The sequence below is a fragment of the Delphinapterus leucas genome, chromosome 2 (genome assembly GCF_059928025.1).
Source record: "Delphinapterus leucas isolate spDelLeu-1000000601 "Yukka" chromosome 2, BTC_Dleu_Yukka2, whole genome shotgun sequence".
Lineage (NCBI taxonomy): Eukaryota > Metazoa > Chordata > Mammalia > Artiodactyla > Monodontidae > Delphinapterus > Delphinapterus leucas.
The window spans coordinates 178,529,882-178,552,684 of record NC_143130.1 but is presented as its reverse complement, the minus strand read 5'-3'; the positions used below and the strand labels follow the sequence as shown (position 1 = coordinate 178,552,684).

Below are 22,803 nucleotides of genomic sequence, written 5' to 3'. Positions count from 1 at the left end.
CATAACCCCATCGTAGAGACATGTTACATATATAGATAGGGTACAGCTACATGTGTGTAAACACACACAGGGTTTTTCACTTAATAAATCATGAGCATTTGCCATGTCATTAAATACTTCCCTAGAATAAGACTTTTAGTGACCATATAAAAAAACTGCAGAGAACATGCTCCAGTCATAAACCAAGATTTTCTCAAAGTGTTTTAATTTCCACTTTAGCTGATGAGATCTCCTAGGAAGCAAGCAGAGGTACGAAGCACTTCACAAATGTCAGCGGATATTAATTCCTCCTTTAAAAGTCTTTTTCCTCAAAGTAGCCCTGTCAAATTATGACATTTAGATTTCAAAAACTCATTCCCTTGAACTGATACTATTCACTGAGAGTTCCATAATCTCTACACAGAAGGGGCTTTGAGGTTGCAGTCTGGTTAGAAGGGGGCAGAGGACTTGCCTTGAAACTGCACTTGTAAAGCAGGCACACTAGTCTCACTTAGAAAATATGTTTATTTGAGGTGGCGTAGGCAGTATTAGAGGATAATATGGAAGGTCAGAGTCTCTGGAACCATCTCCTTGGCACAATCAGTGATCATACAATCAAAAGCAATTTCAAATGTGTAAGAAGGGAGTGCAGGACTCGCTGGCCAAACTCCATTAAAAACTATCATAATTCTGTAGCAGGTAACAGACAGCATAATCAAATTTTGGATCAAAATTATTTAAGCTGAAACCCTAGCATTCATCCATGATTTCTCCCTCTCCCTCACCCCTACAGTAATCCCTCACCTTGTTCCATCAGCTCTATGTCCTAACCTACCTCACAGCTGGCCCCTTCTCACCAACTCTGTGGCCATGCCTGAGACAAATCCAGTACACCTCTCACGTGGACCACGGCATTGTTCTTGTAACAACTGCTCTCCTGCTTCTACACCTGTCCCTGGAATCCGGATTCATACAGAGCAGTCAGAATAAGCTCTCTGACTTCAACAAAATTAAAAACTTTTGTGCTCTGAAGGACATCATCAAGGAAAGTAAAAAGACAACCCACAGAATGAGAGAAAATACTTGTTAATCATACATCTGACAAAGGACTTGTATCCAGAATATATGAGAAATGCTTAAAACTTAATAATTAAAAGGGTTTTTTTTGTTGTTGGTGGTTTTTTGTTTTTTTTTTTGCGGTACGCGGGCCTCTCACTGTTGTGGCCTCTCCCGTTGCGGAGCACAGGCTCTGGACACGCAGGCTCAGCGGCCATGGCTCATGGGCCCAGCCGCTCCGCGTCATGTGGGATCTTCCCAGACCAGGGCACGAACCCATGTCCCCTGCATCGGCAGGCGGACTCTCAACCACTGCGCCACCAGGGAAGCCCAAAAGGTAATTTTTAAGTGGGCAGCAGATCTGAATAGACATTTCTCCCTGGAAGACATACAAATGGCCAATAAGCACATGAAAAGATGCTCAATATCATTAATCATCAGGGAAAATGCAAAACAAAACCACGAGACATCACTTCACACTCACTAGGATGGCTATAATCAAAAAGACAGATAAGTGTTAACAAGGATGTGGAGAAACACATACATTGTTGGAACATTGCTGGAACCCTCATACATTGTTGGTAGAAAATAAAATGTGGCAGTCACTGGCAGTTCCTCAAAAGGTTAAACATACAGTTACCATATGACCCAGCAATTCTACTCCTAGTTATATACCTAAGAGAAATGAAAACGTATGTCTACACAAAGACTTGTATACAGAATTTCATATTACTATTCATAAAAGCCAAAAAGTAAAACAACCCAACTGTCCATCAACTGATGAATGGATAAACAAAACATTGTATATCCATGTAACTGACTATTATTCAGCAATAAAAAGGAATGAAGTACTGATATATGCTACAATATGATGAACCTTGAAAACATTATGCTAAGTGAAAGAAGCCAGACACGAACGACCACACATTTGCAGGATTCCATTTATATGAAATAGCAAATGGCCAGAATAAGCAAATCTACAGACAGAAAGCACAGCAATGACTGCCTGAAGCCGAGAGAAGAGAGTGGGGGTGGGCATGACTGCTAAAGGACATGGTGTTTCTTTTTAGGGTGGTATGTCCTAAAACTGATTGTTGCATAACTCTGTGAATATACTAAACAACACTGAATTGTACACCTTGAATGGTTAATATATATGGTATGTGAAATCTCAATGAAGCTATTACCCCAAAAAAACACACCAAAAAAACCCCAAAAAACAAAACAAACAAAAAAAAGAAGAATCAGCTCTCCAACATGCATTCATGACAAAAACTTCAGTAAACCAGAAACAGAGGGGAACTTCCTCAACCTGATAAGGAATATCTACACAAAAAACCTAACAACTAACATTACACTTAATGTTGAGAAACCCAGAGCTTCCCCAACTGGGCTTCCCTGGTGGCGCAGTGGTTAAGAATCCACCTGCCAATGCAGGGGACACGGGTTCAAGCCTTGGTCCAGGAAGATCCCACATGCCGCAGAGCAACTAAGCCCGTGCGCCAAAACTGCTGAGCCTGCACTCTAGAGCCCATGTGCCACAAATACTGAAGCCCATGCGCCTAGAACCCGTGCTCCGCAACGAGAAGGCACCGCAATGAGAAGCCCGCGCACCGAAACGAAGAGTAGCCCCCGCTCAACGCAACTAGAGAAAGCCCGCGCGCAGCAACGAAGACCCAATGCAGCCAAAAATAAAAAATAAATAAGTAAATAAATTTAAAAAAAAAGCTTCCCCAACTGAGATCAGGTACAAAGCAAGGATGTCCCCCCTCTCACCACTCCTTTTCAACATTTACTGGAAGTTCCAGCTAATGCAATAAGACAAGGAAATAAAAGGTATACAGATTGGGAAGGAAGAAATAAAACTATGTTTGTGGATGACATGTTCATCTATGTGGAAAATCTGAAAGACTCAATAAAAAAACTCCTGAAACTAATAGGCAATTATAGCAAGGTTTCAGGATACAAGATTAATATACAAAAGTCAATCACTTTCCTATATACCAGCTATGAACAAGTGGAATTTTAAATTAAAAACACAGTATCATTTACATTTGCATCCCCCCCAAACAAAACACTTAGGTATAAATCTAACAAAATATGTAAAGAGTTATACAAGGAAAAGTATAAAATTCACATGAACAAAATCAAAGAACAACTAAATAAATAGAGAGATATCCCATGTTCACAGATAAGAAAATTCAATATTGTTAAGATGTCAATTCTTCCCAACTGAATGTACAGATTCAGTGTAATCCCAATAAGTTATTTTGTGGATACCAACAAAATAATTCTAAAGTTTGTATAGAAAGACAAAAGACCCAAAATAGCCAACACAATACTGAAGGAGAAAAAGTCAGAGGACTGATACTACCCAACTACACAACTTATTATAAAGCATCAGTTATCAAGACAGTGGTACTGGCAAAAGAACAAATGGATCAACAGAACAGAAGAGAAAGCCCAGATATAGACCCACATAAATACAGCCAGCTGATCTCTGACAATGGAGCAAAGGCAATACAATGGAGCAAAGACAGCCTTTGCAACAAATGGTGCTAGAACAACTGGACATCCACATGTAAAAAAGTGAATATAGGCATAGACTTTTCACAAAAATTAACTCAAAATGGATCACAGGGGCTTCCCTGGTGGCACAGTGGTTAAGAATCCACCAGCCAATGCAGGGGACATGGGCTCCATCCCTAGTCCGGGAAGATCCCACAAGCCACGGAGTAACTAAGCCCGTGAGCCACAACTACTGAAGCCCGCGTGCCTAGAGCCCGTCCTCCACAACAAGAGAAGCCACCACAATGAGAAGCCCAAGCGCTGCAATGAAGAGTAGGCCCCACTCGGAAACTAGAGAAAGCCCGCGCGCAGCAACGAAGACCAAACGCAGCCCCCCAAAAAGGATCACAGACCTAAATGTACAGCACAAAAGCTATAAAACTTCTAGAAGGCAATACAGGAGAAAACCTAGATGACCTTGGGTATGGTGATGACATTTTAAATAATATCACCAAAGGCATGACCCACGAAAGAAGTAACCGATAAGCTAGACTTCATTAAAATTTAAAACTTCTGCTTTACAAAAGACAATGTCAAATGAAGGAGAAGCCAAGCCACAGATTAGGAGAAAAACTGCAAAACGTACCTATCTGATAAAGGGCTGTTATCCAAAATATACAAAGAACTTTTAAAACTCAACAACCCAATTAACATACAGGCCAGGGCTTCCCTGGTGGTGGTGCAGTGGTTGAGAGTCCACCTGCTGATGCAGGGGACACGGGTTCGTGCCCCAGTCCGGGAAGATCCCACATGCCGCGGAGTGGCTAGGCCCATGAGCCATGGCCGCTAAGCCTGCGCGTCCGGAGCCTGTGCTCCGCAACGGGAGAGGCCACAACAGTGAGAGGACCGCGTACTGCAAAAAAAAAAAAAAAAAAAAATACAGGCCAAAGATCTTAATAAACACCTCACCAAAGAAGACATACAGATGTCAAATAAGTCTATGAAAAGATGCTCCACATCATATATCAGGAGAATGCAAATTAAAACGAGATACCATCACACACCTAGTAGAATGGCCAAAATCTGGAACACTGACAACACCAAATGCTGGTGAGCATGTGGAGCAACAGGAACTCTCATTCATTGCTGCTGGGGATGCAAAATGGTACAGCCGCTTAGGAAGACAATTTGAAGGTTTGTTACAAAACTAAACATAATCTTACCATATGATCCAGCAGTTGCAGCCCTTGGTACTTATCTAAACGAGTTCAAAACTTATGCCAACACAAAACCTTCACCAGAATGTTTACAACATCTTTATTCATAATTGTAAAAATCTGGAAGCAACTAGCACATTAGTAAGTGAATGAATAAATAAACTTTGGTACATCCAGGCACTAGAATATTATTCAGTACCACAAAGAAATGGGCTCTCAAACCATGAAAAGACACGGAGGAACTTGAAGGGCACATTACTAAGTGAAAGAAGGCAATCTGAAAAGGCTGCATGCTGTATAATTTCAACTCTGGAACCTTCTGGAAAAGGCAAAGCTATGGAGACAGTAAAAAGATCAGTGGTTGCCAGGGTTTGTGTGGGGGAGGGGAAGGGATAAGTAGGCAGAGCACAGAGGATTTTTAGGGCAATAAAAATACTGACACCATAAAGATGGATACGTGTCACTATACATTGGCCCAATCCTACAGAGCGCACACCACCAACCCTAAGGTGAACGATGGACTCTGGGTGATTACGCTGTATCACTGCAGGTTCATCAGTTGTAACAAACGCCCCACTCCGGTGGGAGATGCTGATAAAGGGGGAGGCTATGCACGCGGGTGGGGCAGGGAGCAAACGGGAAATCTCTGTAGCTTCCCCTCAGTTTTGCTGTGAACCTAAAACTGCTCTGAAAAAAAGTGTCTAAAAAAAAGAAGTTCTTTGAAAGAGAAATGGGTGGATCTCATACCACTCACCCTATTCAACATTCTACAGTGGTTCCCCAGTGCTCTGAGAATAAGCAAATACCCTTCTGTGGCCTACAGGCTGTGTGGTCTGACCCCTTCCTGGCTCCCCCATCACATCTCCACCTCTCTCCACTCATCCCCCAAGCTCTAGCTCCACTGGTCCACTCTGCCCTCCTCAGGCTTCAGAACTGACTACTCCCCCTACGATCGATCGTTCATCTCTCTCCACACACCAGGCTTCAGAAAGGCCTTCCCTGATCAGATCACTCACAGTATCCATCAGTCCCCTCCTCCTTCTAACATATCATCTTGTTTATGTCCTTCATAATTCTCATCACAACCTTTAATTACTTTATTTGATAAACAGTTTAATGATCATCTCTCTCATGAGAGTGTAAGCAACATAAACCCTCTCTTGTTTACCAATGAAAAGCCTTGTACGTTAACAATATCTTTGGCACGGAGTAGATGTTCAGTAAAGATTTGTTGAATGAATAAGTAAAATGTTAACTTCAGGTCTTACTGCAAAAAAATATCTCAATCCAATCTTTAAAATCAATAATGCTTCCCTGGTTCTGAATATTTCCATTAAAAATATAAAACATCAAAACATTCTTCTTTGAGGCAGGATAATTCTCTCCCCCATTAACACCACAATCCCATACACCTGGAAGGTGGAAGCTGACCTTCACGCTGACTGATAGCACCCAAATGCCTGATGGGCAGTTTTTAAAAACTGGAGCTAGGACTAATAACACATAGTCTAAATCATCCACTTAGTACAACGATCGGAAGTTGCCAGAGCACCCTGACAGCTCTAATGGTTTAAGGGTTCTATCCAAAATCTCTAGGAAGTGACAGTTAGTCACTCCCTGTTGCAGGGTCTTTTTTTTTTTTAACATCTTTATTGGAGTATAATTGCTTTACAATGGTGTTTTAGTTTCTGCTGTACAACAAAGTGAATCAGCTATACATATACGTATGTCCCCATACCTCCTCCCTCTTGCGTCTCCCTCCCATACAGTCTATTTTTAAAGTCTGGCTACAACATCCACTGTTCTTTTAAATGTTAAAATCTTATGGCTGAACATAATGAGATGGAGGCAGTCATTTATCTTCCAGATGAGGTTTTGTCACTTTTCTGATCCCAAGCCCGCTGGCTAGCCAGTGCTCAGAATCTAAAGCCTGATGACAGTATGAAGCTGAGCAGTTCAACAAACCGGTCCGCATCCAGCTTCATCTCAGGCCACTCTTCCATCCACATACTCCACACTGCAGCCACAGTGAGCTTCCCACCACAGTCCCTGAACACACCATGACCTGTGTGTCTTTGCAAAGTCCCTTTCATTCCTTCCCCGTCCCCCATACACATCTTGTAAGAACAAGTTCTCCACAGGAAGCCTTCAGCCTCCCTCTTTCACAGAACGCTATGAGGGCAGTTATCACAGGGCACCATCATGATTTGTTCTCTATCTTCCTCAATGGCTTCTTTCTAGTCTTCATCTACATCCTGTTCATCCACAAATTTGCAGCGCTTCAAAAGACCAATAGGGAGTGTGGTACAATCAACGCTCAACACATATCTGCTGAATTAATCTCCTTCAAAACACTGAGCCAGAATTCCCCAAGTCTGACAGAACGAAACAGAAAGCCACTCTACCTCAGTTACGTCCATGATTATGCAAAAATTCACTGGTCTCTTATGTCTGGATCCAAAGAATACGTTCATTTAAAATTGACACACACTTGCAACAACAGCTCACTTCTACCTCAGCAGTTCACAGAGCCATCAACTACTCCCTCTGGATTCTATCAAGCTCCTTGAGCTCCACTATATCTAGAAATCTCTCCATCCTTGACTCCGAAGCTTGTCTTCATTATGTAACTGTTTCCTCATCTGTTCTTCACTTATTCTAAGTTTAATCAACTGCTCTGCCTGACACCTGTTTCCTTCCCTTTTTCCTCATGAAGTTCCAGGAGCCATTTTGCTCAAACTACATAGAAGCTAATATGAAATGAGACCTTCCTCAAACTTGAAGTGTAATTTCTCTAAGAGAAAACTGAAAACAAATCCAGTAGGAGCCAATCTTCTATTGAAAAAGACAATGTGACAACAAAATAACTTAAACCTAACAAAAGCTACTTACTAGTCACTCCTTCAGAAGAGGACTTTCCTTATCCCACCACCAGTCTCCAAGCCAGTCCTGAAAACTCAAATAGAGCATCCCCTGTATCTATGTCTGCTGGTTCTCAAGTCTGAAAGTTCCCTGAGGGCAGGGACTGGGTCTGTCTGGTCCACCACAGCATCCCTAGAAGCTGGTATGTGGCTGGCATACAACAGGCCCCAAATAACGATCTGCTGAATGAACCAACAAGAGATGTTGGGGAAAAAAAAAAGCAAGGTCAGAACTTTGTCAAGGTACATTGTAGCTGGGTGAGAGAAAGTACAAAATGCCTTGCAGCTCCCTGCAGGAGTCACTGGTGACCACAAGGGCTACAGTGGCTTTATTCCCCGATTCTGCCCATGCTGGGATCTGGGTTTGGGGATTTCCAGAACTCCTTTCCTTAAAGTTCTTAAGACCTTGGCTACAAGGAGGAAGTTAACCCCAAGGGCAACTGATCACTCCAGCAGATAAGGCAAAGGTGCATCCATGCTGGTACCCCACGTTCTGCCTACAAATGTTAACAGAAGCAACAGAACAGAATAAAATTCCTGAATCTCAGCGACAAAGTGAGGAAGAACAAAGGGAAGGGAAGAGAAAAGGAAGTAGGGTATGTGGGTAAGGAGAGCAGGGGCTAGCCTTTATTGAAATGGACCACGTGCCAGGCACGGTGCTGAGCAATTCACACGCACTGACCCATTTAATCCTTCCACCAAGCCAGAGCTAGAAACTATTACCATCCCTACTTTACTGATAATGAACCTGAAGTTTAGTGAGACATCACTTGCCCTGAGCACACAGCTAGGAAGGGGCAGCACTGTGAGCCGGGTCTGACTCGAGGGTACCCCACTCTTCAACCTGCACTCACTATTCTGCCTCTGAGGCCTTAAGGCAGGACTGGGAGACGAGTCGTTCATTTATCCATTTAACGAACACTTACTGAGCACCTACTGGGTACATGCCAAGGCGTGGTGCCAGGCGCTGGTGGGCGGATGAAGGGACGGGGACTGAGAGGGGGGACTGAGAGGGTCGGGGGATAAGACGCAGCGTCAATCGTTAGACCACGGAGCTCGGCGCCTCGGGCCCGCGGCGCAAAGGGGATGCCAGGGTGCGGCACAGGGGAGGGAAAGCGCGGAAGGGGAGGGGCGAGCGAGCCGGGTCGCGTGGGGCGCAGGGCCCGCGGGAGGCGTCGGCCGACCCGCGGCGCCCAGGAGAGGTGGGCGACGACCACTCCCTCGGCGGACTGACAGCTTCTGCCAGGCTGGCAGCCCGGCGCTTCGTGTGCCACGGCATTCGGCCTCGGCCGTCCGGCACGGGCGAGACGGAGTCCGGGAAACGGAGGGAAACGGGCAATGAGACCCTGAGGCGAGGGAGAGTGGCCCAGGGGCTGCGTGAGCGGCAGCGGGAAGGCCGAGGAAGGGGCGCGGGGCCGGGCGGTGGGGCGGGCGGCGTCGCGGGCGGCGTCGCGGGACTCACCTCCCGCTGCAGCCCCTCCGGACTCTTCGGCCCGGCCGGGCCGGAGGAGGCCGGGATGAACTCCGAGCCGCGGGGACTGCCGGGAGCCCGTTCCCTGGGCAACGGGGCCGGCAACGACGAGCGGCAGCTGGCTCCGCCGGCGGCTAGAGCGGCAGAGCCTCAGGAGGCGATGGGCGGGACGGAAGTGACGTAGACGGACTTCCGGCGTGCGTAGGCGGGGCTCCGGGTCTCTTTCCTGGGATCTCTGCAGCCAGCATGGAAGGTGCGTGAGAAGGGCAAGTTCCCCCAGGCAGGGAGGGTACCATTGTTATAGTTTGATCTTCGGGCTGAATGGCGGTCCGTCCCTTGCCCCAGCCCAGCCCGCTGGCCCCGATCAGGCTCTGCGGTCGGCCCGGGATTCAGTTTTGCCGAGCCTCGATTTTTTCATTTGTAGAACGAGATGATGCAAAGGAGTGTTAGCAGATCCTGACACTCAAATTCTAATTGTCGTTATAAATTAGCACCAGCGGAGCACTTTCCCTGAACTCCCCTCAGAATTCCCGGCTACAGAGCTTTCTGCTTGTAATAAAAGCTATCATTCAGCGAGCGCTCACTGTGCGCCAAGTCGTGTTCTAAGTACTTTCAGTGGATCAGATCGTTTGAGGCGCACAGCGATCCCATGAAGTAACGTCAACAGGTGGGGAGTCGAGGCTCGGAGGGGATAAGTAACGTAGTCACTATACTACTGCCCTGCCCTGTGATTGATAACTGATCTTTCCCAGCTAGACTGTGAGTTTCTTGAAGTCAGAATATTGGTTTTGATTCCTAAATATGTGCTGGGTATGGGTCAGACACGATGAATCACACGTGGTCCTCGCCCGCAAGGAGCCCCTACTGGGGGAGGGAAACCCTTAGAAGATTATAGTACAGGTGGTAAGAGCTTTTCTTCCGTTTAACACATTCTAGTCAGCACCTACTAGGTGCTGAGATTATGAGAGGGACCAAGACAGTCTTAGTCCCTACTCTGGTGGAACTTAACAGTCTATCAAGGAATGTACTAGACATTAAACACGCAAATACACTACACTGGTGAGTGTCATGAATGAAGCTGAATGAAGTACAGCGTGTTCCAGATATATAGTGCAGTGAGTCCTTACCCAACCTGTGGATCTAGGAGGACTTCTTTGTGGAAGTGACTTTCTAAAAACCTACATCAGATCATGTCACTTCCCAACTCAAAGCTTACTGCTTGCTTTCCATTGACTTGGAATAAACCCAAACTTATTATCTTGGACTATAAGTTTCTAGCTGTCTGACTGTCTCCTCTCTCTCCATTTCATTCTAGCCACACTGGTCTTGTTCTTTTTTCACACTCACCAAGCTCATTCTCACCTTAGGGCCTCTGCTGTTGACTTGTCATCATTCAGGTTTCAGCCTAAATGACAACGTCTCAGGGGTTCACGCTAACACAAGACCCTGTTTTATTTTGTGGCACTTATGATCTAAACTGACGATCATCTAATTGTCTGTTATCCACCTCATCTTTGGAAAGTAAGTTCCATGAAAATGGTCCTGGTCTATCTAATTTAGTCACTTCAGCCCCCACAGCTGGCATAATGTAGGCACTTGGCGAATATTGGTTAGTTGTATAAGTAAAGAGTGAATGAAAAATCAATATGATATTTAAAAGTGGAGCTCCTAGGTAACCTAAGGATGGGGGCTGGTTGTCAGGGGAGCCAACCATGTGATTAGAGAGTTGGAACTTTCAGTCCCACCCCACCAAAGCCCCATCTCCAACAAGGCAAGAGAGGCTGGAGGTTAAATCAGTCACCAATGGTCAGTCATTTAATCAATCCTGCCCATGTAATGAAGCCTCCATAAAAAAACAAAAGCAAAGGGTTGTGAGAGCTTCTAGGTTGGTGAACAGGTGGAGACGCAGGGAGAGTGGCACTTGGAGAGAGCTTGTCAGCTCTGTACCCCTGCCCACGTACGTTACCCTATGCATCTCTTCCATCTGGCTCTTTCTAGTAATCTAGTAAGTAAAATGTTTTCCTGAGTTTTCTGTGAGCCACTCTAGCAAATTAATCAAACCCTAGGGAGGGGGGGGTCTTTGGAACCTCCGACCTATAGCTGGTAGGTCAGGAGCACAGGTGACAACCTGGACTTGAGACAGGTGTCTAAAGTGGAGGCGGGGGAGGAGTCTTACAGGACTGAGTCATTAACTTGTGGAATCTGATGCCGTCTCCAGATAGATAGCGTCAGAATTGAATTTACTGCTTGGTGGTAGTGGGAAAAACACGTTGGAGATGCCCTTGTGGTAATACATCCTATGCTGGATATTTGCCATGTGCCAGGCCCTCACACCCTCACAGCTTTACATATATGTATATGTTTTATTTGGGGGTTTTTTGGCCGCGCTGTGTGGCGTGTGGGATCTTAGTTTCCCGACGAAGGATCGAACCCGCGCCCCCTGCAGTGGAAGCGTGGAGTCCTAACCACTGAACTGCCAAGGAACTCCTAGGTTCATATATATTATCTGATCTTCACATCAACTCTTTGTAGTAGATATATTTTATCCCCATTTTACAGATAGGCACTTTGAGGCTCTGAGAGGTTAACTAACTTAACCCAAGATTGTACAACTGGCAGTGACAGAGCTGGGATTCAAACCCAGTCATTCTGGTCTTCAGAGTCTAGACTCCAAACTATACTGCCATTGGTTGTCCTGGATTCCTTAAGGGGCCTCTCTCAGAATTTGGACCTTATCCTGTGGGCCATGAGACGCCTTTGAAGGATTCTAAGTAGAGAAGAAGAGAGGGCACAGGAGGGCTGGGAGGGCCCAAAGAGCCTGAGTGGTCTGGGTGTTGCTTCCCACAGGAGCTGGGATCTGGGTGAATCCTGGGGTATGGGCAGCATTAGCCCGAGGAAGGAAAGAGCTTTCTAGCAGAGAGAACTGCACATGCAAAGGACTTTTCAAGAGCTGCCAGTAGTTGACTTTAGCTAGAGATCGAGGGGCTTCAAGGTCGGGGTTGAGGTGAGTGTTGAGGCAGAGAAGTAGCCAGGTCCTGAAGGACTTTGGACCTCCTCCTGCATTCCTAGCGTGGAGATCATCACCGCATCTCTGGGGTTCAGCTTGTCAGTGTGTTGGAGTGATGAACTCTGGTGACCCACAAAGCTCTGAGCAAACGTCAGGTATCAAAGTTCCAGAGACTGGAGAACGGGCGCGGTAAGGCAGGGGCATCGGAGCCTCGCAGCGGAAAGTCACAGTTCCACCTCCTTCCCAACCTTTGAAAGTGGTCAGAGTGTTCGGGGTAAAACTTTGTGGAGCCGTTAAACTTCGAGAGGATTTGTATATCTGGTGAGACCTAAAAAACATAAAAGCAATTCTGTTTCGTCTTGTTGCAGGGACTTTCACATTCACCCACACGTCTTCGTTTCCACTACGTGTTTTGTTCAGTGGATGTAGTGTTGCCAATAGTTTTACTGTTGCAAATTAGAATAGTTTGGGTTTTCCCCCCAACCGCGATCACGAATTTCATAATATTATGTTTCTTTTGCTCCCTATCAGCAAAGACTCTTGGAAGTGCAACGCCCAGGAAACCTGTCTTATCTGTCAGTGCAAGGAAAATTAAGGACAATGCGGCCGATTGGCATAATTTAATCCTGAAATGGGAAACCCTCAATGATGGAGGTTTTGCAACTGCAAATAATATTGCCAACCTGAAAATCAGTTTATTGTAAGTACCTACAAAGTGTGCTCTGTATGCTTCACCCTTAATGATTGGGCAGAAATTTCATGGCAGTCTTTTAGAATGGGAAGGGTAGTCTCTAGGAACATGGATAAATTATATAAAGCAAAAAAAGCAAGTGATAAAATAGTGCATGCAACTATGAACTGTGTATGTACATTTTAAATGCAAAATTATACTACAAATTGTTCATGGTTACATCTGTATATAAAATTATAAAAATGGATTGGAAGGATACAGACTCAATTCATGACACTGGTATCTTCTAGGAAGAAGTATCACTTCATAATGCTGCATTTTATTTCTGTGGTATTGTGATTTATAGTAAAAAATACATATGTTTCGTCTTTGTCCCTTCCTGACACACGGCTCTTAAAACCCTTATAATATCCTTAGGGATGTGAGCAATGGGAGAATCTTTAGTTATGCTGAGATTTGTTCTTTCGTTCTCCAGTTCCTGGACTAGCTCCAGAGTGGTAAAGGGGAAAGGAGTCTCCTGTTATCATAACAAACCCCTTTCTACCACACCTGAGTTCGTGTTAATGAGGGGGCTTCTGGAAAACCCTAAGGAGGGAGGCAGTAACCACGTGACTAGAGTTGGCCCTATCAGCCCCACCCCCTTACCTCACCTCTAGGGAGGTGAGAAGGGCTAGAAGTTGAATTAATCACCGATGGCCAATCACTTAATCAATCATGCCTTCATAACGAAGCCTCCGTAAAAACCTAAAAGGACAGGGGTTTGGAGAGCTTCTGGGTTGGGGAACCAGAACGCTTCCATGTGCCTGAAGGGAAATGTACCCCAGACTCCTCAGGGACAGAAGCTCCTTTGCTCAACCTTCCAGACCTTGCTTGAGTACCTCTTGTCTACAGGTATATGAATAAAGGATACGAATAAAGGATATTGGTATCCTTTAATATCCTTTGTAATAAACCAGTAGTCTAGAAAGTAAACTGTTTTCCTGAGTCCTGTGAGCTGGTCTAGCAAATTAATTGAACCCAAGGAGGGGGTCGTGGGAACTTCCAATTGACAGCTGCTCCGTCCTAAGCACAGGTAACAACCTGAACTTGTGATTGGTGTCTGAAGTTAAGACGGGGGCAGTCTTGTGGGACAGAGCCCTTAACCTGTGGGATCTGATGCTGTCTCTGATAGATAGTATCAGGATTGAGTTACACTGTAAGACACCCAGCTGGTGTCTGGAGAACCTGAGAATTGCTTGGTGTGGAGAAGCGCCCCCCTCCCTTTGATGACCAGGTGTCAGAAGTAGAGAGGGGTATTCAGAGCAGAGGAGACACACAAGAGCATGTTTTCCCTTAGCAAGTTCTTCTAAAAAGACAAAGGAGTACAGATTGCCAACACACATGAAAGGATGCTCAACATCATCAATCATTAGAGAAATGCAAATCAAAACTACAATGAGATATCATCTCACACCGGTCAGAATGGCCATCATCAAAAAATCTAGAAACAATAAATGCTGGAGAGGGTGTGGAGAAAAAGGAACGCTCTTGCACTGTTGGCAGGAATGTAAATTGATACAGTCACTATGGAGAACAGTATGGAGCTTCCTTAAAAAACTAGAAAGAGAATTACCATACGACCCAGGAATCCCACTACTGGGCATACACCCTGAGAAAACCATAATTCAAAAAGAGTCATGTACCAAGATGTTCATTGCAGCTCTGTTTACAATAGCCAGGACATGGAAGCAACCTAAGTGTCCATCGACAGATGAAAGGATAAAGAAGATGTGGCACATATATACAATGGAATATTACTCAGCCATAAAAAGAAACGAAATTGAGTTAATTGTAATGAGGTGGATGGACCTAGAGACTGTCATACAGAGTGAAGTAAGTCAGAAAGAGAAAGACAAATACCATATGCTAACACATACATGGAATCTAAGAAAAAAAAATGTCATGAAGAGCCTAGCGGTAAGACGGGAATAAAGACACAGACCTACTAGAGCATGGACTTGAGGATATGGGGAGGGGGAAGGGTAAGCTGTGACAAAGTGAGAGAGTGGCGTGGACATATATACACTACCAAACGTAGGGTGGATAGCTAGTGGGAAGCAGCCGCATGGCACAGGGAGATCAGCAAGGTGGTTTGTGACCACCTAGAGGGGTGGGATAGGGAGGGTGGGAGGGAGGGAGACGCAAGAGGGAAGAGATATGGGAACATATGTATATGTATAACTGATTCACTTTGTTGTAAAGCAGAAACTAACACACCATTGTAAAGCAATTATACTCCAATAAAGATGTTAAAAAAAAAAAAGACGGGTTATGGAAAAAAACTGTTGACAGTTGCCAATTCTAATTGGAAGATTTGCTTTACTGTTCTTGCACTTTCCTATATATAGGTTTTTGGTTTTTTTTAATCAGCTTTGCTTATGCAAGACCTCAAAAAATTTAAGCAAGACTCAAGCTTGTTCCTACCCACGAGAATCTTTAGTAAAATGCAAAAGATTTATATGATCTGAAGAGAAACATGAGTATGGATCTATATATGTGTAGTTTTAATTTCTCAAAGTTGTAATTATATATTTGTATATCTTTGTCTACTGGCCAGAGTCTAGAGTCTTAACTTTCTGGCCTGGGCCCCTGGCTCTTTCCAGTTCTTTCAAACATATCTCACACGTCGGCCCTCTGCCGCCTTTTCCTGCTTAGCAAGTTCTATGAAACAGTTCTTACCTTACTGCATAAGATGCTCTCTGATATTTTCTATTCTAATGTTTAATTTTTTTCCTTAAACTTCTTTTTTTTTTTTGGCCATGCTGCACGGCATGTGGGATCTTAGTTCCCCAACCAGGGATCCAACCCTTGTCCCCTGCAGTGGAAGCACAGAGTTTTAACCACTGAACCACCAGGGAAGTCCCTAATTTTGTTCCTTAATTGTTGATTGTGGCCCCACTAGATTTATTTCAGGTGCTGTGGGTCACAGCCTTCCGTTTACAAAATGCATTCCTAGCTGGTGGACTCTGAGGAAATGATCCGTGTCTTACCCCCTGAGGATGCCACAGGGCTGGATTGAATTGACTTGTTCTAGGGCAGAATTGAGTAGCGGATGGACATATTCGTTGTGTATATAAATAACATGTAAACGTGATGACGTGAAATGACGCCAATGGAAAAAGTCGATGATGACGTCAGTACATGGATATTGAGTTTTCGAGGGTTCATCACAACGAAATGAAGCGAGCCTGTGGAGTGTATTTTGTTCCCACTCTTTTCCATCTTGTCCAGGAGCAAAGACACGATAGGATTAGAGAGCAGCAGCCTGGCTTCTGATGAAAATGCAGAAAAGGAGCACCCAGAATACAGCAGGGAGCTCGAGATGCTGTGCGAGGGGCTGCAGACCACCCTGGATGCTTTGGTAAGGTGCAGGGATCCTCGGGTGTCGCGTTTGCACAAGCACCTTGCAGCATTCCACGTGGTTGGTTGTGCTTTCCTTCACCAAGCTTTCGTTTTTCCTTCCTCAACCTCCTCCATTGGTCTCTCTCGCTCCACGTGTCCCATAAATCTTGTTTCCCAAGAGGCTGTCCTAGACCTTGGTTCTTCTGGTTCTGCACGTTGCCAGGGCAATTTCACCCACTCCCAGGCTCCACAGGAAGTGTGTCAGGCTTTGGGGACCCTGCAGGCACTCTGACCTCTACTCATCGACAGTACAGAGGCAAGTGGGTGCGGCTGTGTTCCCATAAAACTCTATTTATGGATGCTGAACTTTGCATTTCAGATAATTTTCACGTGTCACAAAATATTCTGCTTTTGATTTTTTTTTTCCAACCACTTAAAAATGTAAAACCCATTCTTAGCTCAAGGGACACACAGAAATAGGCTTTAAGCTGGATTGGGCCTGTGAGCCTTGATCTTGCACATAAGAGATGCTCTTATATGTTTGTTTAAAGTCTGGATGCCAGTACCCACCATGCTGGCCACCACATGTGCACGAAACACCTCATCTCAACCAGACACAGGGATAAGGTTTTGCACATCTTTGAACTAACTAACTAAAGCTTCCCACAAACATAGAAAGTCTGTATAGTTTAACGTTTCTTGATGGAAATGTTTCTAATGTTTTACATGCTTCCTTGCCTTTTTAAACAGAATATGTCAAATATAATTGTATTTCTTCAAGATACCACTTATTCAAAGTTAGGGTGCCACATATTATGAGGCAGACTATAGGTTTAAGAGTTTTTCAGGAAAGAAGCACTGCCCTTTTAAACATCACATCCATTGTAAGATGTAATGGTTTCTGAAACATTAAAATGAGAAAAATAAATAGTGCATTGAGAACATTTTGGTGATTTAGCCTTTTCTTTGCTTGAAATGCAATATTGTCTTCAAGATATCTTGCCCTGTATGGGGCTATTTGTCTCCTCTAAATAAATGATTAGGTTTTTGTAGTTGTCCCGTCTGTTTTGTGATGCTGCCTGTGGATTGTGCTGTGATAAGAAACACTTGCCCCCCCTGCCCAGGCTCTCCACCTCGTGCTCAAGCAGGAACAAGACAGGCCTGGGTCATCAGTCACTTTGTTTTAAGCCCCACTCACAGGAAGGCTGGAGGATAAGGTGTGTGAGCTTGGTGTTTTCCTTGTTTTATCTCCAGGTTCACAGCTGTGTCTCCAGTAGTTGAGTTCTAGACCTAGACTTCTGGACCAGTAGAGAATTAACACAGGCAGAGTAATCAATCGAAATTTCCAGAATAACCCAATTGAAAACTGACCACATGTATGTTTTTTCCCCAAATTAACCCATTTGATTATGGCAAGTGGTTTTGTTTGGACCAAGCATGGGCACACATATTGTTTGAAAGAGAAGAAACTGAATGGCTAAGTTCCTATATTGAAATATTTTATTTATTTATTTCCTGGTCACACTTAGCTTTTTTTTTAAAATTAATTAATTTATTTATTTATTTTTGGCTGCTTTGGGTCTTTGTTGCTGTGCACGGGCTTTCTCTAGTTGCGGCGAGTGGGGGCTACTCTTCCTTGTGGTGCGTGGGCCTCTCATTGCAGTGGCTTCTCTTGTTGCAGAGCATGGGCTCTAGGCGCATGGGCTTCAGTAGTTGTGGCACGCGGGCTCAGTAGTTGTGGCTCGTGGGCTCTAGAGCGCAGGCTCAATAGTTGTGGCACACGGGCTTAGTTGCTCCGTGGCATTGGGGATCTTTCTGGACCAGGGCTCGAACCCGTGTCCCCTGCATTGGCAGGCAGATTCTTAACAACTGCGCCACCAGGGAAGTCCCACACTTAGCTTTTAATTGTCAGTTTTTCTTTTTGTTGTTTCACTGAAGTATAGTTGATTTCCAATGTTGTGTTTCTGGTGTACAGCAAAGTGATTCAGTTAGACATATAAATACATATTCTTTCTCATATCCTTTTCCATTATGGTTTATTACGGGATATTGAATATAGTTCCCTGTGTATACTGAAATACTTTAAATAGCCAACAAAGTTAAACACACGATGCTGGGCTCAGTCATTTGTTGTTAGATGTGGCAACACTCCCACCAGAACCTCTTCATCCTTGACCTTCCATCTTCCTTTCTGGCATAAAACACTTCACAGAGGGCTTCCCTGGTGGCGCAGTGGTTGAGAGTCCTCCTGCCGATGCAGGGGACACGGGTTCGTGCCCCAGTCCAGGAAGATCCCACATGCCGCGGAGCGGCTGGGCCCGTGAGCCATGGCCGCTGAGCCTGCGCGTCCGGAGGCTGTGCTCCGCAACGGGAGAGGCCACAACAGTGAGAGGCCCGCGTACCGCAAAAAAAAAAAACAAACATTTCACAGAATCCCCAAACTGGGTTAAAATGAGAAACACTTTTGACATATACTAATGTGACTTTTATAAAATGTGAAAACCCTGGGAAGGATTTTGTTTCTAAATGCCATTTGGCTTTCTTTAGTTCACAAGTCCTCATTTATAACTCTGTACCTATGCACACCTCGTTAGGGAAGAGCGCCTGCGCGGGACGAGGGGGAAGAGGTATTTTGCCTTCCATTTCAGGCATGTCAGGAATGACTGACTGGTTTTACTTGTCCATCCTTGGTTCTCCCCATTCTTAAGTGGCTGTCTGGTACCACGGGACCCCTTCCTCAGTCCCACTGACCCGCACGGAGGGGGGTTGGCCTGGGAGGATGTTAGGAGGTAGAGTCAAGGTCCAGAACATCCAGCCAGCGGCTTGATGGACTGAGCAGTAACAGGTGACACGTCCTGTCCCTGGTCCCTCTACCCACAGCACGGGTCCAGGGTGAGGGGGTGTGGCCTGGCAGGGCAGCTGAAAGTGGCTGCAAGGTTTTAGGTGACTGCGTGCCCATAGTGACCTGAGTTCCCAAGGTCTTCAGACAAAGCCTGGGCTGACCACGGGTGCTAGTTGTCAGGCCCCAAAGTTCTGCTCCAGTGAATTTATTCTATTTTAAAGTGGTTTGAGGGACTTTCCTGGCAGTCCAATGGTTAAGACTCTGCACTTTCACTGCCGGGGGTCTGGGTTCGCTCCCTGGTCAGGGAACTAAGATCCCGCAAGCCGTACAGCGCGGCCAAAATATAAAGTAAAATAAAGTGATTTGAGAATTAGTTCTCATTCTTAGGTTCAAAACCAATGTTGATCCTTAAGGATATTGATATTATTTTTCCTATTTTCCTCCATCCTTTAGAGAGAATGGTTTCCCAAACTTGACTTTGTCTTGAATCTGAAATTGGTAGAGGGTGGAGGCACCCTTGTCCCTAAGCTGGACGAACGTCTCGAGGTGTGGGCTGTTGGCTTTGGGAGGGGACGTGGAGCTGAGAGCGTGTCCAGCTGCTGTCACTTTAGGGCTGCACGTGCGTGAGACTTTGGTATCATCATTGATGAATGAGCCCCAGAATGCGGCTGGCACCTCTGGCCCGGTGGTGTCAAGCCTCCAGGATTTTCTTGGCTCTCCTGACCTTTATCAGCTTTTCTTAGCATTAGGTGGAGCTGCTGCAGGACACAGAGGAGAGAGCTCAGGATTGGGTGTCAAGAGACTTGGGGTCAGAAAGCGTGTTATCAAGTCCTGGCCTCGTCCTTCCCTAGCTCAGCAACCTAGAGAATTCTCCCACCTGTGGTACGGAAATGATGAGTCCTGCCTCTTGGGGTTGGGTCAAGTGACATATCGAACCTGGAAAGATTTGGGAAAAGGAGTCTAGTCCTTTAAAAATTAATGTTCGCTAAATTTAGTGCATATGCCTCTTCAGATGTAATTGGAGGGTGGTTGAAGGACTAAGTGCAAGGAATTAAGATTTTGACGATTTATATATCTTTGCTTGTACCCCCTGTGTACATAAAGCTAACTCCATACTTAGGACCTAGACTTGTGGTCTTAGTAGACCCATGCTACTGATATCTGGAATCCTTGTTACTTCACCCATTTGTTTTACTTAACAAACCCTTACGTAGCTCTGACCAGGTGCTCCACAAGTACTAACTTAGTCCCCCGACATACTTAGGACCTAGACTTGTGGTCTTAGTAGACCCATGCTACTGATATCTGGAATCCTTGTTACTTCACCCATTTGTCTTACTTAACAAACCCTTACGTAGCTCTGATCAGGTGCTCCACAAGTACTAACTTAGTCCCCCGACACCCCGTGGAAGCGCCACTTTGTGCAGCACAGAGCCTGGCGTGCGCTGAGGCACCGTCCACATCACATCCTCACCACTTCCTTCCTGTGTCAAGTGTGTAGGGCTGCCTTTCGTTAGTACCATTTTATAAACAAGGAAACAAGCCTCAAAGAGGTTTCAGTAAACTGGAAATAGAGCAGGACCCTGTGGGGCTCCTGGGCACGGAAGCCTTTCCGACCCCCGTTTTTTGTTTGTAGACAAGACTCCAGCCTCCATGACCTTCCCTGAGTTCCAAAGGGCAGGTTCAGACAGTTGCTGAGCAAAGCAAGAGCAGCCAAGAAACCACCTGAGGCGAGATTAAAGGGACCCGAGAAGCTCATCAAGATTAGGAGAGGGGCTTCCCTGGTGGCGCAGTGGTTGGGAGTCCGCCTGCCGATGCAGGGGACACGGGTTCGTGCCCCGGTCCGGGAAGATCCCACATGCCGCGGAGTGGCTGGGCCCGTGAGCCATGGCCGCTGAGCCTGTGCGTCCGGAGCCTGTGCTCCGCAAGGGGAGAGGCCACAACGGTGAGAGGCCCGCGTACCGGGAAAAAAAAAAAAAAAAAAAAAAAAAGATTAGGAGAGGACCATCGGTGAGACCAGATTAAAGGAGTGCAGGCCCCACACACACTCGAATCTTATCAGCAACCCCACCCTTGAACTGTTGCTATAAAACCCCTCTCAGATCCTCCCGGGTTGGGGACACATAGTTTTTCAGGGCAGGAGCCCGCTGTGTCCCCCTTTGCCTGGCAAAGCAATAAAGCTATTCTTTTCTGCTTCACCCAAAACTCTGTCTCCAAGATTTGACTCGACACTGGTGCACAGAGGCCGAGCTTTTGGCATTAAACTCAAAGGCAGTTCATAAGAGTCAGAAATGAGGGACTTCCCTGGTTGGTGCAGTGGTTAAGAATCCGCCTGCCAAGGCAGGGGACATGGGTTTGATCCCTGGTGTCCAGGAAGATCCCACATGCCGCGGAGCAACTAAGCCCGTGCGCCACAACTACTGAGCCTGCGCTCTAGAGCCCGCGAACCACAACTACAGAGCCGGTGCACCTAGATTCTATGCTACACAACAAGAGAAGCCACTGCAGTGAGCAGTCCGCGCACGGCAATGAAGAGTAGCCCCCGCGCGCAGCAACCAAGACCCAACGCAGCCAAAGATTAATTAATTTTTAAAAAAAGAGTCAGAAATGAGCTCATTTAATGCCTCTTCTCCTCTCATTCCATAAAAGCGAGAGCCTGCCTTGCCACCCCTCCAGGTCTGTGGTGCTAAAGATTAGTGATGTTTGGAAATCTTAATGAAGCGGGACCCAGCAAGCTTCCTCTTCTCCAGCACTGGATATGTGGGCTTTATTACTGAAGTAATCCAAATTAGTGAAATCGTAGCAACTGTCAGTCTCCTTCTCCCTGGAAATTTGCTGCACATGGAGTTAATGGTGTTGGATCACTGGACTTACGATCTCAACAGACTTACATTTCTTAGCTTTGAAATCTTAGAGTTATTGAATCTAAGACAGGATTTCAAATAACAATCTCATATTCTAAATTAATATCTTTTCAGACCAAAATACAGATGAAAATGGAAAAGCTGTCTTCCACTACCAAGGGGATTTGTGAGCTAGAAGATTACCATTACGGGGAGGAGAGAAAACGGCCCCCCCTGTTCCACACGTGGCCCACAGCCTATTTTTGTAAGTAGTTCTTCCTGCGTTGATTTTCAAGGGTAGGTTATGAGAGCATTTGGTGTCATTTAGATCTGGCCCTCTAAGAAGCTGACAGCCTTTGAAATTCAATTGAATAGGATCCATTGGGAAGGAAGGAGATGAGGACATCTTAGAGGAGGGTTTCTTCTTGCCTTTAATTACCTACTAATAAGCAAAGAATATTAAATGTAATTAGAGACCCATGAAGCAAGTTGCCATTGTTAGCCCTTTAAGGCCAACGGGTAGAATGCACTTTGCCTCCTCTGTAGAGGCAGAAATCTCGTTTTTGTTTTTCAAGAAGGATGGGTTTTTGCTTTTTGTTTTGTTTTATTTAAAAAGTACATGGCGGGGGGGTGGGGGTCACTTCAGCCCGCCCCATGGAAGAGGACCGCTGGGAAAACAAACTCCATTACATAAATAAGCTGTGAGGTAAGGGCTGTTTTTTTTGCTTTATTGGTTTAAAAGAAGGACTAAGCTATTTGATGTTGCTTTGAGACTTAAATAAGGGAGAAAATCACCTCACGTAATGTGTTTATTGAAGATTGTCAGTTCGAGGTCAATCTGCTATGTGTAGTGATTGCCAGTTCCTAAGAGTCGAGTGGAAAGGTAA

General features: G+C 45.4%; 2 protein-coding genes and 1 non-coding gene across 10 annotated transcripts in view; 1 reads left to right on the top strand and 2 right to left on the bottom strand.

Moving 5' to 3' along the window:
- TECPR2 (tectonin beta-propeller repeat containing 2) overlaps positions 1–9,316 on the bottom strand; it is a 95,494-nt gene extending 86,178 nt beyond the window's left edge. For 4 of the 7 annotated variants that reach the window (XR_016392276.1, XM_022576043.3, XM_089908214.1 and 1 more), the window contains exon 1: positions 9,144–9,315. The gene's annotated coding sequence lies outside the window, so the exon portion shown is untranslated. Of the gene's footprint in view, positions 1–9,143 lie in introns of all 7 variants that reach the window. The other 3 variants (XR_016392275.1, XM_089908213.1, XM_022576041.3) reach the window with 2 other exon arrangements.
- The window catches only part of CINP (cyclin dependent kinase 2 interacting protein), a 14,511-nt gene continuing 989 nt past the window's right edge, over positions 9,282–22,803 (top strand). Inside the window, exons 1-4 of one of the 2 annotated variants that reach the window (XM_022576046.2) lie at positions 9,282–9,405; positions 12,691–12,859; positions 16,121–16,250; positions 22,052–22,181. In XM_022576046.2, coding sequence (XP_022431754.1) covers positions 9,399–9,405; positions 12,691–12,859; positions 16,121–16,250; positions 22,052–22,181 — 436 coding nt within the window. In that variant the 5' untranslated portion in view covers positions 9,282–9,398. Of the gene's footprint in view, positions 9,406–9,873; positions 10,019–12,688; positions 12,860–16,120; positions 16,251–22,051; positions 22,182–22,803 lie in introns of those variants that run through there. The other variant, XM_089908217.1, reaches the window with a different exon arrangement.
- On the bottom strand, positions 15,258–15,373 carry LOC115802924 (U5 spliceosomal RNA). The gene has a single exon (XR_004023513.1). It is a non-coding gene; the product is annotated as a U5 spliceosomal RNA (small nuclear RNA).